The 27,820-nt window shown below is 39.2% G+C and overlaps 1 protein-coding gene across 2 annotated transcripts; it reads left to right on the top strand.

The window, feature by feature from the left end:
- The first annotated feature begins 289 nt into the window (after positions 1 to 289).
- OTC (ornithine transcarbamylase) lies at positions 290 to 27,820 on the top strand. 2 transcript variants are annotated; one of them, XM_026713613.2, is made up of 10 exons: positions 290 to 435; positions 4,527 to 4,671; positions 5,198 to 5,279; positions 13,194 to 13,281; positions 15,803 to 15,956; positions 20,132 to 20,254; positions 23,003 to 23,056; positions 23,138 to 23,287; positions 25,909 to 26,046; positions 27,631 to 27,820. In XM_026713613.2, exons 1-10 carry the CDS (start codon positions 365 to 367, stop codon positions 27,688 to 27,690), a joined length of 1,065 nt encoding a protein of 354 aa, XP_026569398.1. In that variant the 5' UTR covers positions 290 to 364; the 3' UTR covers positions 27,691 to 27,820. The 2 variants fall into 2 exon arrangements, with proteins under 2 accessions (XP_026569398.1, XP_087794029.1); XM_087937903.1 differs by lacking the exon at positions 27,631 to 27,820 and having other exon boundaries at positions 25,892 to 26,027.

Raw genomic sequence — 27,820 nt, 5'->3', positions numbered from 1 at the left:
CCTGGAGGTCTTCCTGCTCAGGCAAAAAACTCTGTACAGAGGGACACCTTTTCGCCAGGAACATGATCTGACCTTTAGCAATATGGGAAAAGTCTGGTATGGACTATAAGTACTGTTATCACATGCTGATCTTGTCTTCTAATGATGCAACTATGAATTTTGCAACTTAGCTAACTATTAACACATTATCTATAGTATTTGTGACAAGTTACATACCTTGCTTTTAGATCTAACAAATAGTAAAGATCTAAAGTCTCATGATTGTTTATCATTGCTGCTTCACTGAAAATCAGAGCATTCACTATTTCATCTGGCTCTGGTTAGAACATTTTCTTCTACAACTAAAAATTATCCTTTAATAAATATGTTTAATTTCAGATTCCTATTTAATACAGCAAATATACATAAAATCAAGCATTCGGTACAATGTATTCGGTAAGTGTTTAAATATCTCACAGGTGAATCTTGAGCCGTACAGACTGTTCTTTAATATCTGCTATAAAATTTATGAGATTGATAGCCCATATCTTCATTTTTAGTAGTGTTAATTTATATATCAAACTATCAAACTAAAACAAATCAATTTTATTGAAAAATAGCTATGTTGATGATATATTAGTCTTTGTCCCCTGTTTCTAGAGTATGTAATAATTGTATGTACCAGAAATAATTTGCATTTGTACTTTAAATCAATGACATATTCTATTATTTACAAATGGTTCGACACTTTTCCTCTCTGATGTAGCTGAGAAATTATATAAAGTTCTTTTATAAGTGTGGGGATGGGAAACAAATCTTTGAAAAAATAATAAGAGCAACTTATTTATTTGTCATGAATTACTTTAATTGTCTCAATATAATGTGAAAGGAAACATGGTGGCAGCAAATTTAATGTTAACTAAGTCTTAGAATAATGCTAATATGACCAAAAGAATTGAATTATATTGTCAAAAATTGTGTTGCAGTTATTCATTGGTTTTCAATCTCTCTGGATCTCTTGTGAATATGAGAGAGGAAAATAATAACTATAGCACCAGCTTGAGTGGTCTCTAGATATATGGACTTCATATCCTATATTTCTTTGACCAAGAAAATCTTTGCATAAGATTCTGACAGCTGAAGTCCCACATTCATAAAGGCTGCAATACTGTTTTGTCTTCATTAACAGTCTTGCCAGTTCTCCACTATGCATTGCTTCATGTAAATTGTATTTATTTATTTATCTACCTATATGGTAAAAATAAAAATAAAAAGGATGAGGACATCTGCTTTTAAAAGAGAGCTCATCTAGTAAGTATTTTACTTATCTGCTCTGCCGACTGTTAGTTCTAGTCTTGCCTTGGGCACAAAGCCAGCTGGGTGACCTTGGGCCAGTTATTTTCTTTCAGTCTTAGGAAGGAGGCAATGGCAAAAAAAACTTGCCATGAAAACTGCAAGAATCAGACACATTTGGACAGAAGGAAAAAAAAACCTTTATTCTACATGACAGCATGGCTAGTGGGCTATTAATAGGTGGATCAAATTGCTGAAAGTTATGAATATTACCAGTAGCTATCAACCTTAACTCTCTTTTGCAGAGTCATACCATTACACAGATAGTCCTCAACTTGAAACAATTCATTTAGGAACTGAACAGTTACAGCAGCACTGAAAAAATTACAACTGGTCCTCACACTTACAACTCTTGCAGCATTACAACCTACAGTTATATGATCAAAATTCTGGCACATGGCAACTGACATGTATTTCTGAGGTTGCAGTGTCCCGAGGTCACGTGGTCATCATTTGTGACCTTCCCAGCTGGCTTCTGACAAGTAAAATCAATGTGTGAAGCTCAATTCACTTAACAACTGCCTGATTTATTTAATAACTGCAGTGATTCAATTAACAATTGTGGCAAAAAAGTTGTAAAATTGGGTGTGACTCATTTAATTTTCTTGTCATCAATCAAAATTCTGGTCCCAATTGTTTATTTATTTTATTTCATTGTAATTTGTCAAATAGAAACAAAAACAAAAATTATATAAAAAAATAATGACAGGGATGGTAGGTACGTTTTCAGTTCACTTATGCATGCCCCCACTATGGACCTCTCAAATAGGAAGAGAGGTCCACAGTCAATTTGTGACTAAAACTGTGAAAATTTGTAGCTGAAACAATTCCAGACCTTGACAACTTGATTATAAAAATCATATTTTTTACTGTCGAGTTTAGAAGGATTCACATTGAGTTTAAAATGCTTGATTGCACATATATTATTGTGATTAAAACAAAAAAGTTACCTACAGGTAAAACATTACTATGTACAATTTTGTATACAATACCTAAGTCTGACTGTAAGCAATGCAGTTCCAAATTATCCAAACCAAGGATTTCTAGCTTAGTAGCATAGGGGATTCTATTATGTACAGAAGAGTGCAAAACTTTTCTCGTAAAATATTTCTGAACCCACTCAATTGTACTAATATCAGATAGGGATCAGTAGGGATTCCAAACAGTTGAACAGTACTCTAAAATTGGCCTGATATAAGTTTTATAAGCTCTAGTTAGCAATATAATGTTTCCAGAAAAAAAAAACTTTGTAAAATTAAGTTTACAACTCTTAGTGCTTTTTTAGCAATGCTGTTACAATGAACTCTGGAGCATAGATCATCAGAGATAAATACATCTAGGTGAGTGGTAGTATTCAGCCGGTTCGCAATGGGTTGGGTGAACTGGTAGCAAGAATTTGGCATGGGTCACCGAACTGGTAGTAAGTTCTGGCTGGCCACGCCCCCTCACCCGGTTGCCCTCCCGCCTGATGCTCGCTCACCCTGCCCACCTGCCTGACATTCGCCAAAGGTAAGTATTTCTTTTTTTTCCGTCCCGATAATCAGCTGTTGATAAGATCAGCTATGCCGGGATTCCCCTTGCCCAGGAAGGCAAAAAATGGAGGGAGGAGCTCAGCCCCCCTCCATTTTTTGCCTTCCTGAGCCCCAGAGAAGCCTTAGGGAAGCAAAAACGCCCCCCCCCGAGGCTCCTCTGTGGCTAAGAAGCTCCCACACCCATCCAGTCACATGGCCATGCACACCAAGCCACACCCACAGAAAGGGTAGTAAAAGTTTTTGAATACCACCACTAACCTAATTCTGAACAAAGTGAGGGTCATCTGCTAGATCAATACCACCTAACTTATACTTGATATTCTGATTCTGTTTACCAATATGTAAGACAGAGCATTTATTAATTGAAATTTGAAGTTGACAAGTGGATGACCATTCAGACACATAGTCGAGATCACTTTGCAAAACAACAAAATTGGTTTCAATTGTGGTTGTAAGTCAAGAACTACCTGTACTAAGTGTGCCCATTATTGGTGCACCATACCATTATCTTAATTCATTATCTAATGTAAAAGTGCAAAATATGGAGTCAGCTGATGCCACATACCAGTCATTTTTCTTTCTTGCAGTTTTGCAAAAATATCATTCCCATATATTTTATGGAGTAGTTTCTGAGCCAAATATGAATTCTGCAGAAAGCAAATTTTAAATAACTATTTGGAGGTTACTTATGGGAAAATAAAGGTTAGAGTTCTTGATGAATGCATAGTTATGTCAGGAACCTCTGGATATTATTATTTATTTATTCATATCCTCTTATTTTGAAGTGAAGTTTCAAAAGAGATCTATTTTTAGTTCTATTTGTAACCAAAGAATGCAATTTTTTGAAGTCTTGTTTTGACTGAAAAATTCTACATTCCTCTTCAACTGTTTGTCTACTTCTTCCTATTCTGTTCTGCCATTCCCCTCAACCATGATAATCCAGAAAAGCCTTCCTTTATCTAGCGACCTTCAGATAGTTTGAGCTACACTTCCCATCAGTGGTGGGATTCAAACTTTTACTACCGGTTCTGTGGGCGTGGCTTGGTGGGCATGGCAGGGGAAGGATACTGTAAAATCTCTAGTCAGAGGTGGTATTTGCTGGTTCTCCGAACTACTCAAAATTTCTGCTCCCGGTTCTACAGAACTGGTCAGAATCTGCTGAATACCACCTCTGGTTCCCATAATTGTGTTGAATCTTGAGGTAGAATCTGGCTGCTATGTATGTGCTAATGGCACTCTTGTTCCACGAAGAAGATCTGTCTGTCTGTCTGTCTGTCTGTCTGTGTATTCCACAGAGTACAGATTGCTGGAGGAGTTCCTCAGTGATTTTGTGGGAATTTCCTCTGTGCACTTTGCCAACTCCTGGAACTCAGAGATGAGGAGGGTGCTAGATGAGGTTGGCTCTGAGTGGCCTTTTGTTCTCACAGATCTCAGAAGTCTCCTTTATCTCTTGAGGAAATTAAGCAGGTAAAGAGCACTTGGAGCACAAGTAAAAGGAACTGAAGAATGAATGTGATCATGCACATTTACATAATCCTGTTTGGGACTATAGAGAAATGAATAATCAATCACAGGGAACATAAATGATCACTTAATACTGATTAATTGTGAAAAGCAAGTTCTTAATTATAAATATTTTTGTCTCCCCCACCCCTCCAATAGTTCTAGACACAGGCAACCCATTGAAACTTCCACTAAGTTAAAAGGTCAAGACCTCTTAACCCTACAAAACTATACACCCGAAGAAATCAAATATTTGCTTTGGGTAGCATCAGATTTGAAAAACAGAATCAAATACAAAAAAGAGGTAATATGAATACTTTTGCTCTCATTTCTTTATGCTTTTCTTCCCATATGGATTCTTGTATGATTCTGTAACTATAGATATTCATTGTACTTCAAAAATTAGCCACGTTTTAAAAATACTTTAGATTGTCAAAATAACACTCTCATCATAATGTGTATTTAGTATGTTATGGCTAATATATTTAAGCTAAAGTCCTTGGGAATAAATATCACTTATTGAAATTTTATTTGAAAGTAAAATATGTAACATTTTGTTTCTGCTTTGCATTATATTATGCCCTTAAATGAAGGAGGGTAGTCTCAATCCTCCAGTTAGTTTGGAACCACAACTCCCAGTTTTCTTCAGGCAGGATCAGAAAATTCTTTCCTACTGAAAAGGAATAGTTGTATCGTTTAAAAAAGAAAAAATCCCATCCTTCATCTTAAAACAATTCAACAGCAAAACGCTATAAGCTAATTTGATTCAAAATAATTATTGTACATTTCAGTGTGTGATATATACCACCTTTTTCTTTCTTGTATTTCAGTATTTACCTTTATTACAAGGCAAATCTTTAGCCATGATTTTTGAGAAAAGAAGCACAAGAACTAGATTATCTACAGAAACAGGTAAATATAAACTAAAATATTATGGCTATACATACATTTTCTTTTGTGGCCTGCATAACATTTAACTGCTGACATTACAATATACTGTATTTAGAGTTTTAAGGAAAGACCAATATTGTTTAAAAATACGGATTGTCATTATTTCTCTCACAATTAGTTTTTTAGAGTTATGATTTGTTACCATTACAAGTAAAACAGAATTTGTAACAGAAGGGATTCTTTCAAACCACTCAGAATTTAACCAAAGTAATTACAAAATACTTACAGTATATTTAACATAACCATCCTAATGTTTAAGGGACATACAAAGATTATTCAACTATCTAAATCTGCACATAATATTGTGACTGTGATACCAATAATAAAATATAGTATACAGATACTGGTAGTCTTTATCTTATGACCAAAATTGGGACTGGAATTTCCATCGCTAAGCAATGTGGTCATAAAGTGAGAGATCACATCACTGCATTGCTTACCACTGACAATCCCAACATTCCTTGTTGCTGTTGTTGAACAAATTCCATTGTGCGATGACCCAGGGTGGGATACAAAAATAAATACAGTCACAAAAAACAGGTGAAGCTCCTTTTATTCCTTCATTTTGCTTCCAAGCTCCAAATATCTTGACTGGAGACAAAAAACTCCCACACAAGCAGTTACAAGAAGGAGGAAATGCCATTTAAATTATAAAGAATAAAAAACAACACAAACCAGGCACGATAAGGGCTGGAAGACATCCACAGATATCAGAACACACAATGGGAAGAATGCCAAACTCAGAGAAGAACAATAAATTAGAGATATTTCTACACTTTGTTTCCAGCACTTGCCCATACACATGTCTGTCCTCTTATCCAGTTGTCACAGCTGCAGTCCATGAAGAGGATCAAGGTTCTCTCCTCCCCAGTAGACCACATCTCTTCCTTATCCTCTCCTCCCTGCATGCCTTAGGATTGAGAGGGGATAGGCTTGGGTCCTCCTCTGACTGCTCAGCCGGCCTCTGCCCTTTCCCAGCTTCCTCCATAACCTCTGGAGCCACACTTCCACTCCCTTTTGGCTGTTCCTCCTCTGCATCAGAGTCAGTCTCCACCAGACACTATCCCCCCCACAGGGCCCCCCCTCCCCCGAAACCAGGCAGATGGGGACTTTGAGGAAACCGAGCATGGAAGTGGTGGACCAAACAAGGAGCATGAACATCAGTGGCATCGACCCAGGTGAATGAACTGATCCAATAAATCACGGAAGATGTTGTGCATGAAATATATGAACACAGCTGGAGCACTGGTTAATCCAAAAGGCATCACAGTATACTCAAAATGACCATACCTTGTTCAGAAAGCCATCTTCCATTCGTCACCTGCATGAATGCAAACCAGGTTGTAGGCCCCACTCAAGTCCAACTTTGTAAAGATTTTAGCTTGCCGAAGCTGCTCAATCAGTTCAGGGATGAGGCATAACTCACCCAATTTCTTTTTAACTAAAAGCACCAGTGCAGCCAATGGGGAGGTAGAAGGCTGGATAAACCCTTTCCGGAGGTTCTTTTCAATAAAGTCCCACAACGCAGCCAGCTCCGGTTCCAACAGGGAGTATATCTCACCCACCGGCAATTTCACATCAGGCAACAAGTCAACTGGAGAGTTATACGACTGATGCAGAGGCAACTGATCCACTTCCTTCTCTCCAAACACATCAGCAAAGTCCACCAACTCCACAGGTAGATCCAAGTCCATGGGTGTAGCCACACTCCCTGCACAGGAGTGCAAGCAATGAGTGGCACACTTCTTGCCAAGAAACTGCATAGTTCCAGATGACCAGACGAGCTACAGATCATGGGCCTGTAATCACTCCAAACCCAGCACCAGCGGAAAATGAGATACTGCGGCAACATAGAACACAGCTTCTTCCACATGCTGTCCAATACGCATGTGCAGGGGTTTAGTTGCAGCAATTACAGGTCCCAAACGAAGGGGCCAACCATCAATCGTTTCCATCAATACTGGCAGGGACACCTGCTGCTGGGGAATTGACCACTGCTCAACAAAATGAGCGTCCATGAAATTGGCTGTGGCCCCTGAGTCCACCAGGGTCTGGATTTCTACCACTCTCTGACCAGGCACAAACACACTAAGCGGTCAGCACAAGATGCTTCACCAAGGATGACGGGGTGGAGATGGTGAGGATGTTGAAGATGTTGAAGATGACAAGGATGGTGAAGATGATGAAGATGGTGAAGATAGCAGGCCTGAGGACATTGGAACCCGACATAGAGACCCCCGTAGGCCAGGCAATGCTTGTTTCCCACCACTGCTGATTTCACTGCTTTAGGTGTCTTAGCAGGACACTTGGCCGCAAAATGGCCTCGATTGCCACAATAGAGGCATAAACCATCATGATGACGCGTATCCTTTCCCACTTGGATCAGGCGAGGGCAAGCAGCTCCCAACTGCATGGGCTCATCCAGAGGCACTTCCACCAGGGGCGCCATCTTGCTGGGAATGGATGCAGTCTCCATCCATTGTCGCACCTGTCGTTGCTGAAGCCTAGCATTGATATAAAGACACAGATGCATGAGCTCCTGCAGGGTGCGAGGGCATTCAGTGCACGTCAACTCGTCCAGGAGCTCCGATGACAAAACCTCCTGGAACTGGTCTATTAGTGCTGCTTCATTCCATTGTAAGTCCTGGGCAACCACCTGAAAGCTATCAATATAATCCGTGAGCGAGCCATGTCCCTGCTTCAATTCTCTCAATTACCTGTTTGCTGTTTGGGCCCAAACAGGGTTCTCAAACATGTCCTTGAACTGACGGCAAAACTCAGCATAATTGTCCAACAACTTGTTGGGCTGGGTCAACAGAGGCGTCACCCAATGTGCTGCAGGGCCTGACAACAAACTAATCAAAAACCACACCTTATCCCAGTCAGTGGGGAAGTCCTCTGGCCGAAGGCTCATATAAAGCTGGATTTCCGGTTTGCAAGGCTTCGGCGGGGCAGGAATCCGTGATCATGCATGGTCCCTGCTGCGCTCACCACCGAAGTGCCTCCGATCCATTTGGATCTGGAGAATATGGTTGCCCCGTAGAGGCAGCTGAAGAGAGAGGAGATCCGGACAGGGGCTTGGGGGTATCGCAAACCTCCTCCTCAGCTGGCAAAACTCCTTTTTCCCAAGGTGGTGGAACGGCGGTCAGTAATGGTGCCACAAAGAAGCCTGCAGCCAGGTAAGATTGTGCAGGAGGAAGTTGGAGAAAGTGAAAGTTTTTTGGCTGAACCGGGACAGCAAGGAAGTTTGAAACACCCTGGAAATTTAATTGTTTGAATGACACATTGTTTCCCAAGGAGACTGTGAAAGCAGCGGAAGAAGATTTAAAAGGGAAAGTTATTTTTTCTCACTCTCCCTCCCCATGGAAATAGCTGATGGAAATTGGAAAAATCTGCTTGGGCACAGAAGGTAACTAAACCTGAAATTTAAAGCCAAGGGGATAAAAGATTTCTGAATATTGGAATTTTGCTATAGGTGGGAGGGAAGAGGTAAAGAACTTATTTTAAGATTGTATTGAAGGAGACTGCTTGGAGTTTATAAGATCAGAAATAAGTGGCAATTAGACTTCTAAAAATTTACTTTGGAACTGTGTAACTGAATTCTACCCCAAGAAGAAAAAATATAAAAAGAAAAAAGTGCTAAATGAAATAATTTGTTCTGATTTGGATTGCTTTGTAACTCTGGGATTTTTGGGAACTATTTCTTGAAAGACTAAAAACATTTGGGTTGTTTTTAAAGGGAAAAAATGGCATTATCAGTTGAAGAATTACAAATGGAATTTCAAAAAGCTAAAAGAAGAGGAACAAGAAGGCAAGGGCTCTTCTGGATCTATTTTTCATCGTTTAGAAATGGTGATTTCTACCTACCAAGAAATACAACAACAAGGAAGCTGGGATGGAGAAGAAGAAGCCATCTTTAATGGACAGATAATCTTAGTTGAGGAAGAAAAGAGAAAGGAGGGAAATAAAATGGAGAATCTGGTCACGTTGCCAATTTCAAAAGCCGATACAAAAATTTATGCCACCAAATGAAGACCAAATGCACCAATTATCAAATTAAACAAGAGGAAAACCTTCTAAGCACCAATTCCACCAATTCCACCAATGCTTTTTACAATTTTGTAAACAACAAACTAAAAGATTCAAGGTCCATCCCACCCCTGATAGGACCTAATGGTAAAGACTGCAACGACGACACCATTAAAGCCAACATCTTTAACACATTTTTTGGCTCAGTATTTGTAAACAGCAATGGATCATGCCCAGCATTTCCTAGCCAAACCACAGATAACTACAGTGATCTAATACATATCGATTTTACAGAAGACAATGCTGAAAAAGCACTACGCAATCTAAAACCATCCCTATCTATTGGACCGGATGGAATATGTGCCTATTTCTTTTTTAAAAAAAAGTTATCCACTGCCATAGCCAAACCTCTAAGTTGGAAGAGAACAAAGAAATTTTAAATAAGACAGATGGATATAATGAATATATACAATTTAAGGCAAAAGAAATATAATTGAATAGAAGGAAAGGGAGAAATTAAAAGAAGTTGGGAAAAGATATGAAGTTGAACAGATAAGATGAATATACATATTAAACTGTGTTGGTATGGAAATGTGATAATTTGGAATTATCCTGTCTTTAAATAAGATGCTTTATTTGTTTTTGTTTTTAGAAAAGATGCCCTATGTTATTGTTCTACATTTTGTTTGTTTCTGTATTGTTTTTTTAAAATTAATAAAACTTGTTTAAAAAAAAAAGCTGGCATTGCCCCCAAAATGCTGGAAATTGGGCCAGTGATCCATCAAATTTATCTGGCACCGCTAACAGGCATTTGAGGTGTGGCCAGACAGCTTGCATCTGAGCAACCTGCACAGTCAAAAGAGGCACTTGCGGGCTTAACTGGGCATTGTCTGCTCTGAGCTGATCCATGGTCACCCCATGAAAAACAGAAGCAAATTGAGGGAGTGTCTGGAAACAAAATGTGATGACCCAGGGTGGGATACAAAATAAACACAGTCCCCCAAAAAGGTGAAGCCCTTTTATTCCTTCACTTTGCTTCCAAGCTCCCAATATCCTTGACTGAAGATAAAAAAACTCCCACACAAGCAAAGAAGGAGGAAATGCTGTTTAAATTACAAAGAGTAAAAAACAAGACAAACCAGGAAAGATAAGGGCTGGAAGACATCCATAGATATCAGGACACATACTGCGAAGGACACCAAACTCAGAGAGAAACAATAAACTAGAGATATTTCCATGCTTGGGTCCTGGGTCCTCCTCTGACTGCCCAGTAGATCTCTACCCTTCCCCAGCCTCCTCCACAACCTCCGGAGCCACACTTCCACTCCCTTTTAGCTGTTCCTCCTCTCCCTCAGAGTCAGTCTCCACCAGGGGCATGACACATTGTTTGTTAGCTGAGACCCCATCCCAAATCAAGTCATTTGAAATTGGTTACTCCTAGCCCCAAACCTTGGTTGTTCCAAGGTAAGGAACTGGCTTCCCTTCAATTCTCCCCACCTATTCCCCCCCCCCCATCTCTGTTTTTTGGGTCACCCTGAAAAGCTCTGGAGCTGTATAAACATTCTGCAGCTCAGGGGTTTCTTGGAATGCTGTTGATGTAATTGCCCATTAGGAGAATGAGCGCATACAGGGAGATGTAGTGAGAGAAGTGAAGAATAACACACACACAGTACACAGATACACTGTACAGTTAATGTAGGTTTTTACTTCCAATAAGCGTTTAAGCACAGTCCAAGATAAGCAGTCCAAGTCAGGTAAATCAGTCAGTGTTCAGTTCAGGGATAATCCAAATATCAAAGTCCAGTATCAAAAACAGTTCAGTAACAGACTTACATCAACGATTAGTAACAGTCAGTAGGAGGAATGGCAACTCTCTCCAACAGAAGAAATAGAGACTCACTGAGACTAATCACACATTCCTGAGACTAAACAATCCAGGTTTCTGGCTCCATCTTATGGCCATTTGCGGAACCACACCCAATTACAGTTTTAGCATGTTCTTAAAGACATAGTATTAAAATGACTATCCTAGTTTATATATTTCCAACCCAAATAACTGTTAGGTGACTTACATTCCTAACAAATGCCAAGGCTTTGGGGCTGCAAGAAGCCCCTGACACACAGCACAAAGCCAAAACCACACTTGGAAGCCTCAGTTGCTCCAGCCCTGGTCCAGAAGCAGATGTTATGTGAGGCTGCAGCCACACTGGGAAGCCCCAGCCTAGTCCCAGCCACAACCGCCCTTGCCTCCCTGTGCTCCTCCACCACAGCTGATCTTCACCATCTTCTTGCTCCTACTGCTCATAAGGTGTGCTTGCACTGGCAATTTGTGAAACAGCTGCTGGCCACATGAGACCTTCTTCCCCAGGTCTTACTAAGAAACTGCCATGTGCAACCTGGGGAAGAAAAGCTCACGTAGCTGGCAGGGCAGGAATTCTTAGTAAGCAATGGGAGCAAGAAGACTGGTGAACATTAACTGGAGCAGCAGGGGCCACAGAGTGCAGAGACCCAAAAGGCCATAGATGGAGGAAGTTGAGGCACCCCTGCAGCCATTAAATAAATGGTCATAAGTATTGAAGTGGCTGTTGGGTTTTTGTAGTTCTATGCTAGTTTCTTCCAAAACATTCTTGGAGTTCAGCTACCATCACTACCAAATAGCATGGAAATCATAAGCACTGTAGTCTAGTTAGACCTAGAGAACATCAGTTAAGGGAACTCTGGCAATATATTTCAGAAGAATGTATTTTTGAGGAGAAAAAAAATGGTATTTAACAAAAGATTTAGAATGTCTATGTTATCCTGTTTCCCTAGAAAAAGAACAAGTTTTTTTATTTTACAAAATAGAATTAATAGATACCAAGAATCACGAAGTCTGTTTGAAGCATTGATTTACATAGAATGTCTTCTTATTCTCTGCACCCTTATTATTGGAAGTATTTTAGGAATTATAATAAACACATGGCTATCACATGTTGAGCACTACTACTACTAATAAATTTATCTCTTACTTTCACTGGTTTGTAGGACATATGGCAATGGCTGTGCTGCCATCTTATGGTGGGATTAAAGCAAATCTTGACACCTTCTTAAAGAACACACACTTCAGTATACTATTGTCAAGGGAACAGAAGGAGGAAAATGAATAGAGTCAGGATCATGACATAAGATTAGGAACAGTGATGGGATTCAATTTTTTTTACTACCAGTTCTGTGGGTGTGGCTTGGTGGGCGTGGCAGGGGAAGGATACTGTAAACTCTCCAGTCGGAGGTGATATTTGCCAGTTCTCCAAACTACTCAAAATTTCCACTACCAGTTCTCCAGAACTGGTCAGAACCTGCTGAATACCACCTCTGATTAGGAAAGTCCACATTCTAATCAGAATTGAGCAATCTTTAGGGAACTGATTATATTGTTCCACAATTTCCATCTCCCATTTGTATGTAACAAGCAAATATGTATTTTCACTGCAGAAAGTGCATTCTATTGAAGGTGGTGCTATGTACATTCCGATATGAATTCTAAATCACACTTTTTTCTTTAAATCTGGATTACTGCACAATGCTAGAGTTTGTGCATAGTTATACTTTTATGGATTGCTTCTTTTAAAAAGCAAAGTTTTGTTGCTACTGAAATTCCACATGGGAATTGGATTTTGTTTCCATAGATTTGTTTAATTTTTTTGGAGAATCTCTGCAGTCTTTGGACAGTAATTGTGCTTGTTACTACATCTTTCAAGCAGAACAGACTCATTGTATAGAAGAATTTCTGTAGTGTAGACATTGCTGGACTATCTAAGTGCATAGCAAATGCTATTATTTGTCTGTTTGATCATTTATTTATTTTAGGATTTGAACTTCTTGGAGGACATCCATGTTTCCTTACATTACAAGATATACATCTGGGTATCAATGAAAGCATCTCTGACACAGCACGGTTTGTAGTCATTCTTTATTTTCTTTGCATTTTTAGGTAATGTAAATATTAAAATTCAATGAGTTTTATTCAAAGATCAGATGTTTTTTCACCCCCAAAAATTGAAGGAAAAAACCCTGATGCTTCAAGAGCATTTGACTGGCTTGAATCTACCGTGTTTCTCATATAATAAGGCCAGGTCTTTTTTTTTTTTTTTGAGCCCCGAAAAAATGGCTAGGACGTCTTTTCAGGGGTGAATTAATTCCCCCCCTGCGCACCCTCAGCTAGGACACCCTGCGGGCAGCTATGCCTCACTCCCAGCCACTCCCAATGGCCAATCATGATGGAGCATAGTGGGCTCCCTACCCCTGCCAAGCACCTTTGCTGCAGACCTGGGTCAGCAGGTGGGTGGCGGGGCTGTCCACCGGCAGCATTTCAGCTGCTTCTCAGGCCTCCGTAGCTTCCATGGTTCCCACCGGTGCTGGTGCCTCTCTCGCCAGTGCTGTCTCCAACAACAGCATCTGAGTTGCTCCCGCTTTTCCCTCATCCCCGTATCAACAGGGAAAAAAAAGATTTCGAGGTACCTGGGAGCACTGCACGCTGCATTTTGGTTTAATCCTGAGCGGCTGGGTGGGCATGAGAAGAGCCGAGCGAGCATCTCTGCTGCTGCTACCCTTGGTGCTCCAGTCTCGAGCTCTGCAAGTTTCCAAAAGTCCAAGTGCGCAGCCCGCTCCTGCATTCCAAGTGCGCCCAGGCCGAGCTGCAGCTGTCCCTCTCTCGCCAGCACCATCTCCAACAACAGCGGCAGCAGCGCCGGGAACCGTGGAAGCGTTTCAGCCACTTCTTGGGTGAGGGAGCCACCTCCGTAATTTCCACAGTTCCTGGTGCTGCTGCCGCTGTTGTTGGAGACATGCTGGTGAGAGAGGGACAGCTGCAGCTTGGCCTGGGCACACTTGGAATGCAGGAACGGGCTGCACACCGGGACTTTTGGAAACTTGCAGAGCCTGAGGCTGGAGCACCAAGGGTAGCAGCAGCAGAGATTTTTTCCTGTTGTTACAGGGATGGGGAAAAAGCGGGAGCGACTCAGATGCTGTTGTTGGAGATGGCACTGGCGAGAGAGGCGCAAGCACTGGTGGGATCCGTGGAAGCTATGGAGGCTTGAGAAGTGGCTGAAATGCTGCCAGTGGACATCCACGCCAATGCCGCCCACCTGCTGACCCAAGTCTGCAGCAAAGGCGCTTGGCGGGGGTAGGGAGCCCTCCACACTCTGCCATGATCGGCTGTTAGGAGCAGCTGATGGCGAGGCGTAGCTGCCCACGGGGCACTCCTAATGGCAAGTTCCCCCCGCCTTCCCCCCAAATTTCACATGTTTTAAACTAGGCCTAAATTTGGGGGAAGGGGCTGAATTTCATTTTATGCCTAGAAAACATGCTGGGTCTTCCTATGGGGGGGCGTATTGTTGGAGAAACATGGTAACAATATTAAAACTGTACATTTGACACATTATAAGTAAGAAATGGCATTCTTCCTAAAATATGGACAAGGTGGAAGGTAGGATAGAGGTTGCTGTATTGCCAATATTGTTCATAATGCTGTATAAAAAGTCTTAACAGCCAAAAAAACAACAACCCAAGGAATAAATTTACCTGTGTGGATATTGCACCTTTTTGTAGAATTCTGTGTCTGAAAAATCATGTCTACTTATTTTGAAGCAGGTGGAGATTATTGTGTGAAACAAAGTCACAACTTTTACTCAGAAACACATGATATTGAATGATGAAGGTTGTCGATAAGAAAAATCTTTTAATGAAGATTTTAAGTTTTTTTATTTATTTTGATAAGATCGGAACTAAAAAATCCAGTAACAATGTAGTTTAGTATCAAAAACAAAACTTCTCCAGGACAGTCTCCAGGAAATTTTTTAAATAGCATCACAATGTAATATTAATAAAGCCAAAACTTATGTAGACAATCTTCTGCATTTATAAAAAATATCACTGTCCTAAGGTGTTCTTCACAGACCAAATCCATCAAGTTATGTAACCTAGAATTAAATATTATTTAGATCCTCCATGTTCCTAAACTGTGTGTGTGTTTATGTGTGTAGGTACATATATAATTGGAGTTTAAGGATCTAAAGACTTTTTTGCATATTTTAAAATTATATATATTTTAGTTTCAATAGTTAAGTTCATACACCCCTCTCTAAAGAATGTTATTGTTTATTTTGAATAAATATGATATAGAAATTCAGCAATTACAATATATTTTATGGTTGAAGTCAACCAATTTAACTTTATTCAATAATGACAAAATAACAAGTTAATATTATGTGTGAACTGAGCCATTTGCCTGCTTTTCCATATTACATTGATATTGTATATCTGCATGCATCCCCTGCAACATAACTAGCACATAGACATGTAGTGCTACATATTTTAAAGTGTATAAAATGATTAAAATTATTCAGGTAGGAGAAAAATTGGGAAAGATAATTATTGCATTGATACATTGCAAAAGCTTTATATTTTGTTTTCTATAGGGTACTGTCAACCATGACAGATGCAATCCTGGCCAGAGTATATAAACATTGTGACCTAATCACATTGGCAGAAGAAGCCGTAATTCCAGTGATAAATGGGTTGTCTGATTTTGATCATCCTATTCAGATTTTAGCTGATTATCTTACACTTCAGGTAATAGCTTTCTATTCTTTGATTTAAAGTATAGCTTTAGCGGTTTGTACTAAAAAGTTCAGAATATTTGAGTTTAAGAATATATATATACACATACACACATACATACATACACACATATATATATATATACAAAGCTGATATATATATATATATATATATATATATATATATATATATATATATATATATATATATATATGTAGATCTTTGGTTGTTCGGTTTTCTCCCGCGTAAGATTCAAGTATCTAGGCAACGCTTTCGATGAAGTCTCATTCATCATCTTCAGGCCTCTGTCTCCAGCTCTGTGCCTCTCAGAGTAAATTTACTCTGAGAGGCACAGAGCTGGAGACAGAGGCCTGAAGATGATGAATGAGACTTCATCGAATGTTGCCTAGATATTACTTCACGCTGGAGAAAACCCGAACAACCAAAGATCTACATATAAATACATGAGAACCTCAGAAAACAAATATATATATATATATATATATATATATATATATATATAATTTTCTGAGGTTCTCGAGGTATTTGTATGTGGATCTTGGGTTATTCGGGTTTTCTCCCACGTAAGATTGGAAATATCTAGGCAACGTTTCGATGAAGTCTCATTCATCATCTTCAGGCTTGTGTCTTCGGATGTGGTTGTGCCGCATCTTCATGGTGGGTGTCAGTTATCTTCATATATGGCTTGGAGGGGTTTGAAGTGGGTAATGATGCAGCTGCAGTGCGGCTTCTGGTCCATGGTCGTGTCTCATCTTCTGTGTGGGTGTGGGTCTGCTTTCTACGTGGAAGTGTGGTGGTGGCATCTTGTGTAGCCCTCATGGGTGTGGGTCTGGTGTCATTCTTCATGTTAGGTACTCATCTGTTCATGAGGGCGGGTTTCCAAATGGCTGGTAGGCGGGAGGTGTCATCTCGTTTGTTCATGCTGTGTGGGCATTTTTCTATCTCTATGGCTTCTCTGATTATTCTGCTGTTGAAGTGTTCGGTTTAGGTGATAGTTCTGGTATTTTTAAAGTCAATCTCATGTCCTGTGGCTTTGAGGTGTTGGACCAGGGAAGAGGTCAGTTCTTCTTTTTTGAAACCCCAACCAAAATCCAAGAAAGAGAACAAGAGAACAGCAAAGCCCTCCTCCCATATATAAAAGGCACTACAGACAAAATCAGCAAGATCCTCCAAAAACACAACATTAAAACAGCATTCTGCACAAACAGAAAAATATCCACCATCCTAAGAAACCCTAAAGACGAAATCGAGTTAGAAAACCAAGGAGTATACGAAATCCCTTGCACTGCCTGCCCCACCACATACATTGGACAAACTAACAGAAGAATAAGTGCACGCATTGAAGAACATAAGAACTCAATCAAAAAACACTAATTACTAGAACCAAACGCCTGGCAGACAAGACACACTTTAAGACTGAACTATGCACCCTGACTAAAGTACTGACAGCCAACGGCTTCCACAAAAGCAAAATCACTGGCTTGATCCACAAAAACACACTGAGACATAATAGAGACCCAGAAGATGAACAGACCTGGAACAGCTGTCCTGCCCTACATAAGAGGTACTACAGACAAAATTAGTAAGATACTACACAGACATCACATCAAGACTTCCTTCAAAACAGACAGAAAAATAGCAGCCATCCTTAGAAACCCCAAAGATAAAATTGACCTGGAAAACCAAGGCATATACGAAGTCCCCTGTGCATCATGCCCAGCCACATACATTGGACAGACCAATAGAAGAATAAGTACCCGCCTGGATTAACACAAAAATACAGTCAAAAAGCTGGAACACACTTCCTCACTAGTCCAACACATGGAAGCCACAGGTCATACATCAACTTCAATGGCACCAAAACCCTAGCCACTATAGAAAACCCCAGCCACAGAATCATCAGAGAAGCCATAGAGATTGAAAAAAGACCAGAAAGCTTGAATAGAAGAGATGATTCCACCAGACTGTCAATCATTTGGAAGTCTGCACTCACAAACAAAAAAATCTCCACACCACAAGCCAGGCAAACACCTGGGCACAAACAGATCCCTCCTGATACCTCCAGCTCAAACACACCCCAACCAGGCACCCAGATGAAACCTAGCTTCCTAACTAATGATAGCCGTCCATTTACCTGGAGCCAAGCTGCACTAAAGGCCTCCAATAAAGTAAGACAATGTTGCCAGCCAATCAAGATACAAAAAGAGCCAAAAAACAGACAGAAGATATTAGAAACACCAATCAAGCAGAACACAGCAAACTCCAAGACCAATAAACACAGACCAAGACTCCCAACCAATCAGGATAAAGAAAAAACCATTGTGGCACAGCAAAAGGCTGCCCCAAATTTAAATCTGAAACCACTGTAAAAGTCTGACTCACAGATGAACACTATACAGAAGCCTGATGATGGCAGATGAGATTCTGCCGAAATGTTGCTACAACTTTAAAAGCACAACTACAATGACGTGGGAAAATACCCAAACAAAGCTGAATGGCCATACATGTAAGTACCCGCAAAAACTTAAGAAAATAAATAAATAAATATATATATATATATTTGTTTGGGTATTTTCCCACGTCATTATAGTTGTGCTTTTAAAGTTGTAGCAACGTTTCAGCAGAATCTCATCTGCCATCATCAGGCTTCTATATATATATAGAATATATATATTCTAAGATATATATATATATATAGCTTAGAGAGTTAAGATTTGAACTGAAGTTAAGGAATCAATAGAAGAAAATATTTGTAGCTCAGGATTGAACTGTGGGGGTCCTTACTGCTCTCTGAACTGAGTTGTTTTGTTACAGACATTTCATTATGAACTAGGTAATATCATCAGTGCACAAGGACCTCATAGTTAAGAAATCACTGATTCAATTCATATTTCAGATTCAATCTCCCAGCAATCTGCTGTTAATACATTACTTCCGTGTATTGTATATGGGCAATAATGCTGACATATTTTACAAAGTGGTCATAGAAATATTAATATCATATTTAGAGAAATGTATTGTATATGGTAATACACATACACACACACCAACTGGTATTTTCTTCCAGACATTGATTCCAGTCATAGTAAATATTAGTACCATATTTGAGTATTATGCAACAGACATCAATTTGGTTCTTGGCTAGAATAGCAAGACAATGTGAAATAAGTTTATATTCAGGTTTCTGTAAGACAACCTCAAGGCAGAAAACCTTCATTATCTGATGAAGAATTCTGCTCTCTAAGGTAACCAAATAGGTAGCACCCTGGAGAGCTCCAAAGTATACTGTAATTTCCATCAAGAAACCCTTGCCTGAATTTAAGGAGGGCCATAGTTTTGATGATTAGCAGTGCCTCCAGCTGTCAAATTCTTGAACACAAACCAAGGAAGCAAGAAGCACACAGATTCCAGTAAGGTATCTTTATTATTACTCTGGGATACAGGCTCCACCAGTATTCATTATTTCTCCAGTTTCTTCCTCCATCTTCCCTGAGTCTTTTCCGCTGCCTGGGTAGACCAGGTAAGCTGCCAGAGCTCAGGACCCCAGACAGCAACTCCAGTTTGGAGCCTTAGACTTTTGAGAGCCGGTTAATGTCAATGTTTCAAGTAATACATCCCCTTCAATAAGAGCTCTGAAGCAGGCATATTCCTCAAAGAACATTTTATTGGGACATATCAAATGGACACAGATTTGGTGGAAAACTGGTCTTAAGTTCCCGCTGGTATTACACCCAATTAAAAGTAAAACTTTGTCATTTCCCCCTAGAATCTCCAGTCACATGGTCCAATCAGCAATCAGTTGATAGGTGACCTCAGTCTCCATCTTTTGAACACCTGCACAAACATCCTTGATTCCCAGGGGAAATAATTTTATTTAGGCTACAACACCTCAGTTATCTCTACACCTCCCTCCCTGGCCCCTTAGCTCCAGGCTGTGTCAATTCTGAAGCAATGTGAAGAGAAATCCCCTTAGACGAAAACTAAAAGGAGAAAATGGCCAGTTAGGGTCGACAGTACTATTGCTAGCTTCAGGGCTGACAGTACTATTGCTATATTATGTATATTAACTTTTTTCTTCTTGCTCCTTATCTCAAATTATTCCAATTTCTATATTCTTTCTCTCTTTCCTTATCCCCCTTTTTTATTAATTTGTGGGGGGTGGGTAGGAACATTATAGGTCTTTGAATGGATTGACCCTCAGTTGGATAGGTGATGGAAACAATGTTCTAAACTCTATTCTATTGAGTGCTGCTAAATTTGGGATGAATCTTCATGTTGCTACTCCAAAGGTAAGTGAATTTTACTGTTATAAACAGAAGTCAGTTTGTGATGCTTCAATGTTTAAAAGATTTTAAACATAGAATGAGATGTTCAGAAGAGGTAACTCATTTTTTTGCCTACTATGTCTAGTCATGGAGTTTAACTATGAGGAACTGATGAACCAGAAATAATTTAAAAGATAGCATATTATAACTTGTCCACATTTTGCAAATATGACTTGCAAATATTTGCTACCAAATATTTCACCTTATTCCCTTTTGAGAGCACAAGGAGGGCACAGTGTGCAAGTGAGCACAGGGAGGTCAGGAAAGAAGGGCATGGGATGCATGCAAGCATGTGTGCAAATGCAGGGAGGCCCAAAAAAGCATGCTGAGATGCAGGAATGCAGCCGGGGTGGGGGGGAGAACTTACCAGACCGACTTGCAACTTTCCCTGCTCATTTCCTTATTAACTTGGTTTGTGGAAACTGGCAACAAAGCCTGCAAGTAGTGGTCATGTGACTGTGGAACATTGCTGCAATCATTGTAAACATGAGGTGGCTGCCAAGCATCTGAACTGTAATCATATGACTGGGGTGCTCCAATGGCTGGGATTTTGAGGACCAGTACTAAATACCACTTATCCAGTGTCTTTCCAATTTCTAATTGACAGGGGGTCCTGCTGAATGATAAGTCAGTAAGCAAAGACTACCATATAGATGTCTAGAAATGATTCTATACAGCAAAAAGTTCAACCATTTGATTAAAAAATAGAATGATTTTTTAAGCTCTATCCATATTTCAGTTCAAACCATAACCAAAACAGCCCCATCTTTATCATTGTACTTGAAAAGAAAGATTATTGGCATTATATAATAGTAACAACTTACCAAGTGAACATGACAGTCCTTGAAGGAGGGTGGAAAGTATTATACACTGCTCAAAAAATAAAGGGAACACAAAAATAAGACATCCTAGATCTGAATGAATGAAATATTCTTATTAAATACTTTGTTCATTACATAGTTGAATGTGCTGGCAACACAATCACACAAAAATTATCAATGGAAATCAAATTTAGCAACCCATGGAGGTCTGGATTTGGAGTTACACTCAAAATTAAAGTGGAAAAAAACACTACAGGCTGATCCAACTTTGATGTAATGTCCTTAAAACAAGTCAAAATGAGGCTCAGTAGTGTGTGTGGCCTCCACATGCCTGTATGACCTCCTTATAATGCCTGGGCATGCTCCTGATAAGGTGGCAGATGGTCTTCTGAGGGTTCTCCTCCCACACCTGGACAGCTATGGTGCAACATGGTGTTGGTGGATGGAGCGAGACATGATGTCCCAGATGTGCTCAATTGGATTCAGGTCTGGGGAATGGGCGGGCCAGTCCATAGCATCAACACCTTCGTCTTGCAGGAACTGCTGACACACTCCAGCCACATGAGGTCTAGTATTGTCTTGCATTAGGAGGAACCCAGGGCCAACCGTACCAACATATGGTCTCACAAGGGGTCTGAGGATCTCATCTCGGTACCTAATGACAGTCAGGCTACCTCTGGCGAGCACATGGAGGGCTGTGCGGGCCCCTAAAGAAATGCCACCCACACCATTACTGACCCACTGCCAAACCAGTCATGCTGGAGGATGTTTCAGGCAGCAGAACATTCTCCACAGTGTCTCCAGACCCTGTCACGTCTGTCACATGTGCTCAGTGTGAACCTGCTTTCATCTGTGAAGAGCACAGGGCACCAGTGGTGAATTTGATGATCTTGGTGTTCTCTGGCAAATGCCAAACTTCCTGCACGGTGTTGGGCTGTAAGCACAACCCCCATCTGTGGATGTCAGGCCCTCATACCACCCTCATGGAGTCTGTTTCTGACCGTTTGAGCAGCCACATGCACATTTGTGGCCCACTGGAGGTCATTTTGCAGGGCTCTGGCAGTGCTCCTGCTGTCCCTCCTTGCACAAAAGCAGAGGTAGCGGTCCTGATGCTGGGTTGTTGCCCTCCTACGGCCTCCTCCACATCTCCTGATGTACTGGCCTGTCTCCTGGTAGTGCCTCCATGCTCTGGACACTACACTGACAGACACAGCAAACCTTCTTGCCACAGCTCGCATTGATGTGCTATCCTGGATGAGCTGCACTACCTGAGCCAGTTGTGTGGATTGTAGACTCCGTCCCATGCTACCACTAGAGTGAAAGCACCACCAGCATTCAAAAGTGACCAAACCATCAGCCAGAAAGCACAGGAACTGAGAAGTGGTCTGTGATCACCACCTGCAGAACCACTCCTTTATTGGGGATGTCTTCCTAACTGCCTCTGCTTTCCACCTGTTGTCTATTCCATTTGCACAACAGCATGTGAAATTGATTGTCAATCAGTGTTGCTACCTAAGTGGACAGTTTGATTTCACAGAAGTATGATTGACTTGGAGTTACATTATGTTGTTTAAGTGTTCCCTTTATTTTTTTGAGCAGTGTATTTTAAGACATGCCACTTATTGTATATGTAGAAAGCCCAAGTTAAATGTGTTCAGTACCTACCAATCACCTAGGCAACTATAATGAAAACTAGAGAATCATTTTATTTCCTGATAGACACTTATCAGGGAACAAACTTTTATTTGGTATAAGTTAAATTGTGACATAACATACATTTCAGCATTTCCTTTTACCCTGTTAGGTAGAGAGATTAGCTCATTTTCAGAATGTTAAATCAAGTTTTATCAATATTAGAATATATTGTAATATGTTTCTTCTCATTTGATAGGGTTTTGAGCCAGATCCCACAGTAATCAAAATAGCTGAAGAATATTCTATAAAGGTATGAGCACTACATTTTAAAATGTGACTTCTAGTCTACAGCAAGTTAACTTAGCATATCTCTTTTCCTTTATCTGATCAGTATGGCACCAAATTGCTTCTGACAACTAACCCACTGGAAGCTGCTAAGGGGGCCAGTGTTTTGATAACAGACACATGGATAAGTATGGGGCAAGAAGAAGAGAAACAAAAGAGACTAAAGGCTTTCCAAGGTTATCAAATAACAATGCAGGTAAATATGTTTTTCTTTCATTCTGTGGTTTATTGATTCTTAAAAATTAGCTTCAAAAATACCACTAAGGATTTGCTAACTTATTTGGGAAAAATTAAAGAAGATATCTATTTTGATTAAAACTTTCAGTTATTTTGAAGAAATTGCACAATGCCACAAGAATGACCAGTTCCTATTAAGGGGAAGAAGAGACTAAAAATTAATCTAATCTAGTTTGAAGATGCCCCCTGGGAAGTTTTGCTGTCCAATTTGAATCCAATCTTATTATTGACAGTATGGAATAATTAATAATTAGACCATGTGTTGTGGGCAGTAAATTATATATTTATTGCACTTATAATGTTTAGATTCATATGAGTTAGAATTTATACAGATTAGAAACTAAGTTCTACGAAGACAGAACCTTTTTTTTTAAACATAAAATTTCTTTATATACTTGATATCCTGTATCTATATCATATGGATATGGCAAAAAGTAAGAGATATCTGTTCTTTACAATGTGGTGTAATTTTCCATCTCCCTTAGTAGAGTGCAATAAATCATGGATTATTAAATACATGGAATGCATGTGGATGGAGGAATAGATTCCACTGTAAAAGGGTGGGGGGCAGGGGCTGTGGGAAATCTACAGTACATTAGTTCTAAATGCATGAAGATCCTAACATAAAATATTAGCAATTTTCTAAACTAAAAACTAAATTAGTATTATGTGAAATATAAGTAAAATGTATATTTTATGTATAAAACTAAAGCTCATTTTACTTCTATCAACTCTCATGTTAATGAGATTTTTAATGAGTATAAACATGCTCTGTTTATTAGACATTATTTGTAGATTTTGGATTGCTTGTACCAAGCTGTGTGATATTTTCTTATTAACAGCTGTGCAGTCAGTGTTTATTTTATTTTCTCTAAATTTTTCTGTCTATTTGTAAAATCTTCTGATTAAACCTTGCTAATACACTTACTGCAATTAAAAAAAACCCAGGCAATAGGTTTCTATACATTAAAATTAGATCTGGGACCTCCAATTTTAATTTTAGATGCAGTTGCATTTACTTGTTTGAGATGGGTGAGCAATCTGATAGTAGTCTTAGATCCTCAGCTCATGCTCAAAAGCAGTGCCAGCTTCGGCCAAGAATATCTTTGCACATCTGGGGAGCTAGTTGCACCCATTCCTGGATAAGTAATCCCTTGAGATGGTCACTTATGCTTTAATCATCTCACGATTGGACTCTTGGTAGGTGCTTTACATGGGAGTACCCTTAAAGATCAATTAGAATCTACATCTTGTCCAGAATGCAACAATGTGGGTAGTGATGGGCATGTCTTGGTTTACACATATAACACTACTGCATGAGCTACACTGGTTGCGTTTAAGTTTCCAGGCCCAATTCCAGGTGTTAGTTATCATATTGAAAGCATTTCATGGCACAGGGCCTGACTATTTCAGGTCCACCTATCTTCCATGGTTTCTGACCATCCAATATGGAACATGACATAATAATATGTGTTTTAAAACAGCTGAACCATTTTTATTGCTACCATTTAATAGCTGCCAGGTTATAACAATGATATTCCAGGTGGGTATGCATCTCTCTCTCTCTCTCTCTCTCTCCATTAATCCTTTTTGTTATACTGTATAGTGTTTATTCATGTACTGTATCACATGCCCACAGACATACACACAGATTCTTAAAGCATTTTTATATGTTCTTTTGGCTTTGTAAAAGTTGAGTGTGAAGTAGAAGAGGATATTTGTGTTTTGTCTGCAACATTTACTATCAACCACTGTTTCACATGCAATTCAATTGCACAGAATAAGGAATTTACGATAACTGAAAAACAAAAATACCAGATAATTTATATTTAATTTAAAGCTTACAGTATAGTGTTATGCAGCACTTCAAATATGCACAGGCAAAAAAGTAGTTTATAATGCTTAAAGGAAAGAATGCAATAGTTTTTTATAATTCCTTAAACCAGTGGTGGGATTCAAATAATTTAACAACCAGTTCTCTGCCCTAATGATTTCTTCCAACAACCAGTTCACCAAACTGCTCAGAAAGTTAACAACCGATTCTCCCAAACTGGTGAGAACTGGCTGAATCCCACCACTGCCTTAAACCAAACCCACCTTTTTATAGGTTAGTTCTGTAGCTAGAAAGAGCAACTGTACAATCCTGGAGAAAGATGCAGCTTTCAGGTACTAACACAAGGAAACAAGTTTTTACCTTTAAATTTGAAGCATTGTGCAGCCTTATTTACATTATCACAATCATGCTATAGTTATCAATAATTTCCACTTTTAATAAATATGGTAAGTCGTACATCTTTCCAACTGTCAACTTTTAAGAGATATCTTGATATAAAAGTTGCATTATTGGTGATATATATACACACATACACACACACCACAATATATAATATGCTGCCCATGCCACTGATGGGAGAGAGAGAGAGATTATAAATTACAGACAACACTGTCCAGAGTTGCTTTCTTAGTGAGATGCACAGTTTCTACATTTAATACATAAATAAAAACAAAGTTGTTTTTCCTTTTATTGCAACATTACTTACTAATGAGATTCAAATATATGTAGTTCTTCTGAATATTTAGACTGCGCAAGAGGCTGCTTCTGATTGGACTTTCTTACACTGCTTACCCAGAAAGCCAGAAGAAGTTAACGATGAAGTATTTTATTCTCCAAAGTCACTGGTTTTTCAAGAAGCTGAAAACAGGAAATGGACTATTATGGTATGGACATTGTAATCACTTAGATGCGAGCAATTCTGTTCTTTAGGTGATGGAGCTTTATAGGCAATCCTTGACTTACAACAGTTCATTTAGTGATTGTTTGAAGTTACAACAGCCACTGGAGAAAAGTGACTTATGATCATTTTTCACACTTACAACCATGGCAGCATTGCCATGGTCATGTGATCAAAATTAGATGCTTGGCAACTGACTCATATTTATGACAGTTGCTGTGTCCTGGATCATATAATCACCTTTTGCAACTTTCTGACAAGCAGAAAGATTTACCTAACAACCATTTACTAACTTAACAATTGCAGAGATTCACTTAATAACTGTGGCAACAAAAGTTGTGAAATGGGGTAAAATTCACTTAACAAATGCCTCATTTAGTAAAAGAAATTTTGGGATCAATTGTGGTAAGTCAAGTACCACCTGCACTCTATTTTTCTTTTTGATACTTGGAATCATACCAACTATCCAATTTATATATTAAATTGAGGCCTGCAGTATTAATAATTATTTTAGCCTTGACTAAATCATCTTCAGGTGTTTATGCTTAATAGCAAAAAGGACACAAATGGGCTTTTCCAACACTTGTTTGACGAATATGGATGAGAGGGAGAGGCAGGACTGAGTATTAAAAATAAGAACAAGACAAGGCAAGGAAGTTTTGATGGATGTAGTCTCATTATTATGTATTAGACACACTTGTTGATCAATGGATAATTGGCTAAGTTTGAACAAATTACCTCTTACAAATTCATGATAGTCAACATGGAGGGAAGAACTTCGTTTAGGGTTATTTAGAAGGCAGCAGCACCCCTAAGTTAAGGCCAAGTTGGTAGCATCAATAACATGAGCTGACAATATTTTTTAAAAAAATCTCTTAAAAATCTCATCACTGACTCTTCCATTATAAGGTCCATGTCCCTTCTCCCTTTGTTATGTGACCCAGAGTTGTTATGGGGTTAATTGTAGCTTTCTCTACACAGTATTGCTTTTTTCTAGATTCTTGTTCCCTGCTGTCAAATATATTTTTTAAGATAAGCAAATCTATCACCGCAAAAGCAGGTGATGTTCATTAACTCATTCTACAGAGTTAGACAAATTCTTTGCTGATAAGGCTATCATTGGCTACAATGATGTTGTATGCTACCTGCAAGATTACAAATGGCAGACCTTTGAACTCCATTTGCCAGCAAGCTGTATTAGGAAAAGCTTTTATTTTCTTGTCTTATCTGTAACGTTCTCATGGATATCTAGTTAGCCTTTTGGGAAAATGTGATACTGGACTAGATGCAACTTGGTTTTGTTCAGCAATGTTTTTATGCATTGACTTACTAATATTGATATAAAGGGACACTGCATATATGTTCTACTTTATTATCAATTTACTGATACTTCCAATGCTGTCTGCAAACATTGAGTTGGATTTTGGTACCAATGAAAATTATGGGCTGAATTAGTCATGGCCCATTCTATATCCAATTGATTTGTTTTGGTTATTAATTTAACAAACTAAACCCACACTATATATGTAATAGTTTTTACTAGTGTAATTGTATTAATTCTCTCTTCTAGGCTGTCATGGTTTCCCTGCTGACAGATTATTCACCACAGCTTCAAATGCCTACATTTTGATTTTGAGGTTTCTTTCACAGAAAATATTATTTACAGCAAATAATTTGCTTTATAAAGGAACTTTTTCTTTGAAAAGCAAGATCAAATCAGTGATAATTATTTAACAATATATAAACATGTTATATTTTCA

The sequence above is a fragment of the Pseudonaja textilis genome, chromosome 7 (assembly GCF_049901715.1).
Source record: "Pseudonaja textilis isolate UNSWEBS1 chromosome 7, rPseTex1.2, whole genome shotgun sequence".
Taxonomy (NCBI): Eukaryota; Metazoa; Chordata; class Lepidosauria; order Squamata; family Elapidae; genus Pseudonaja; species Pseudonaja textilis.
Note: the sequence above shows the minus strand (reverse complement) of the source record. Positions and strands in the feature narration are given on the sequence as shown.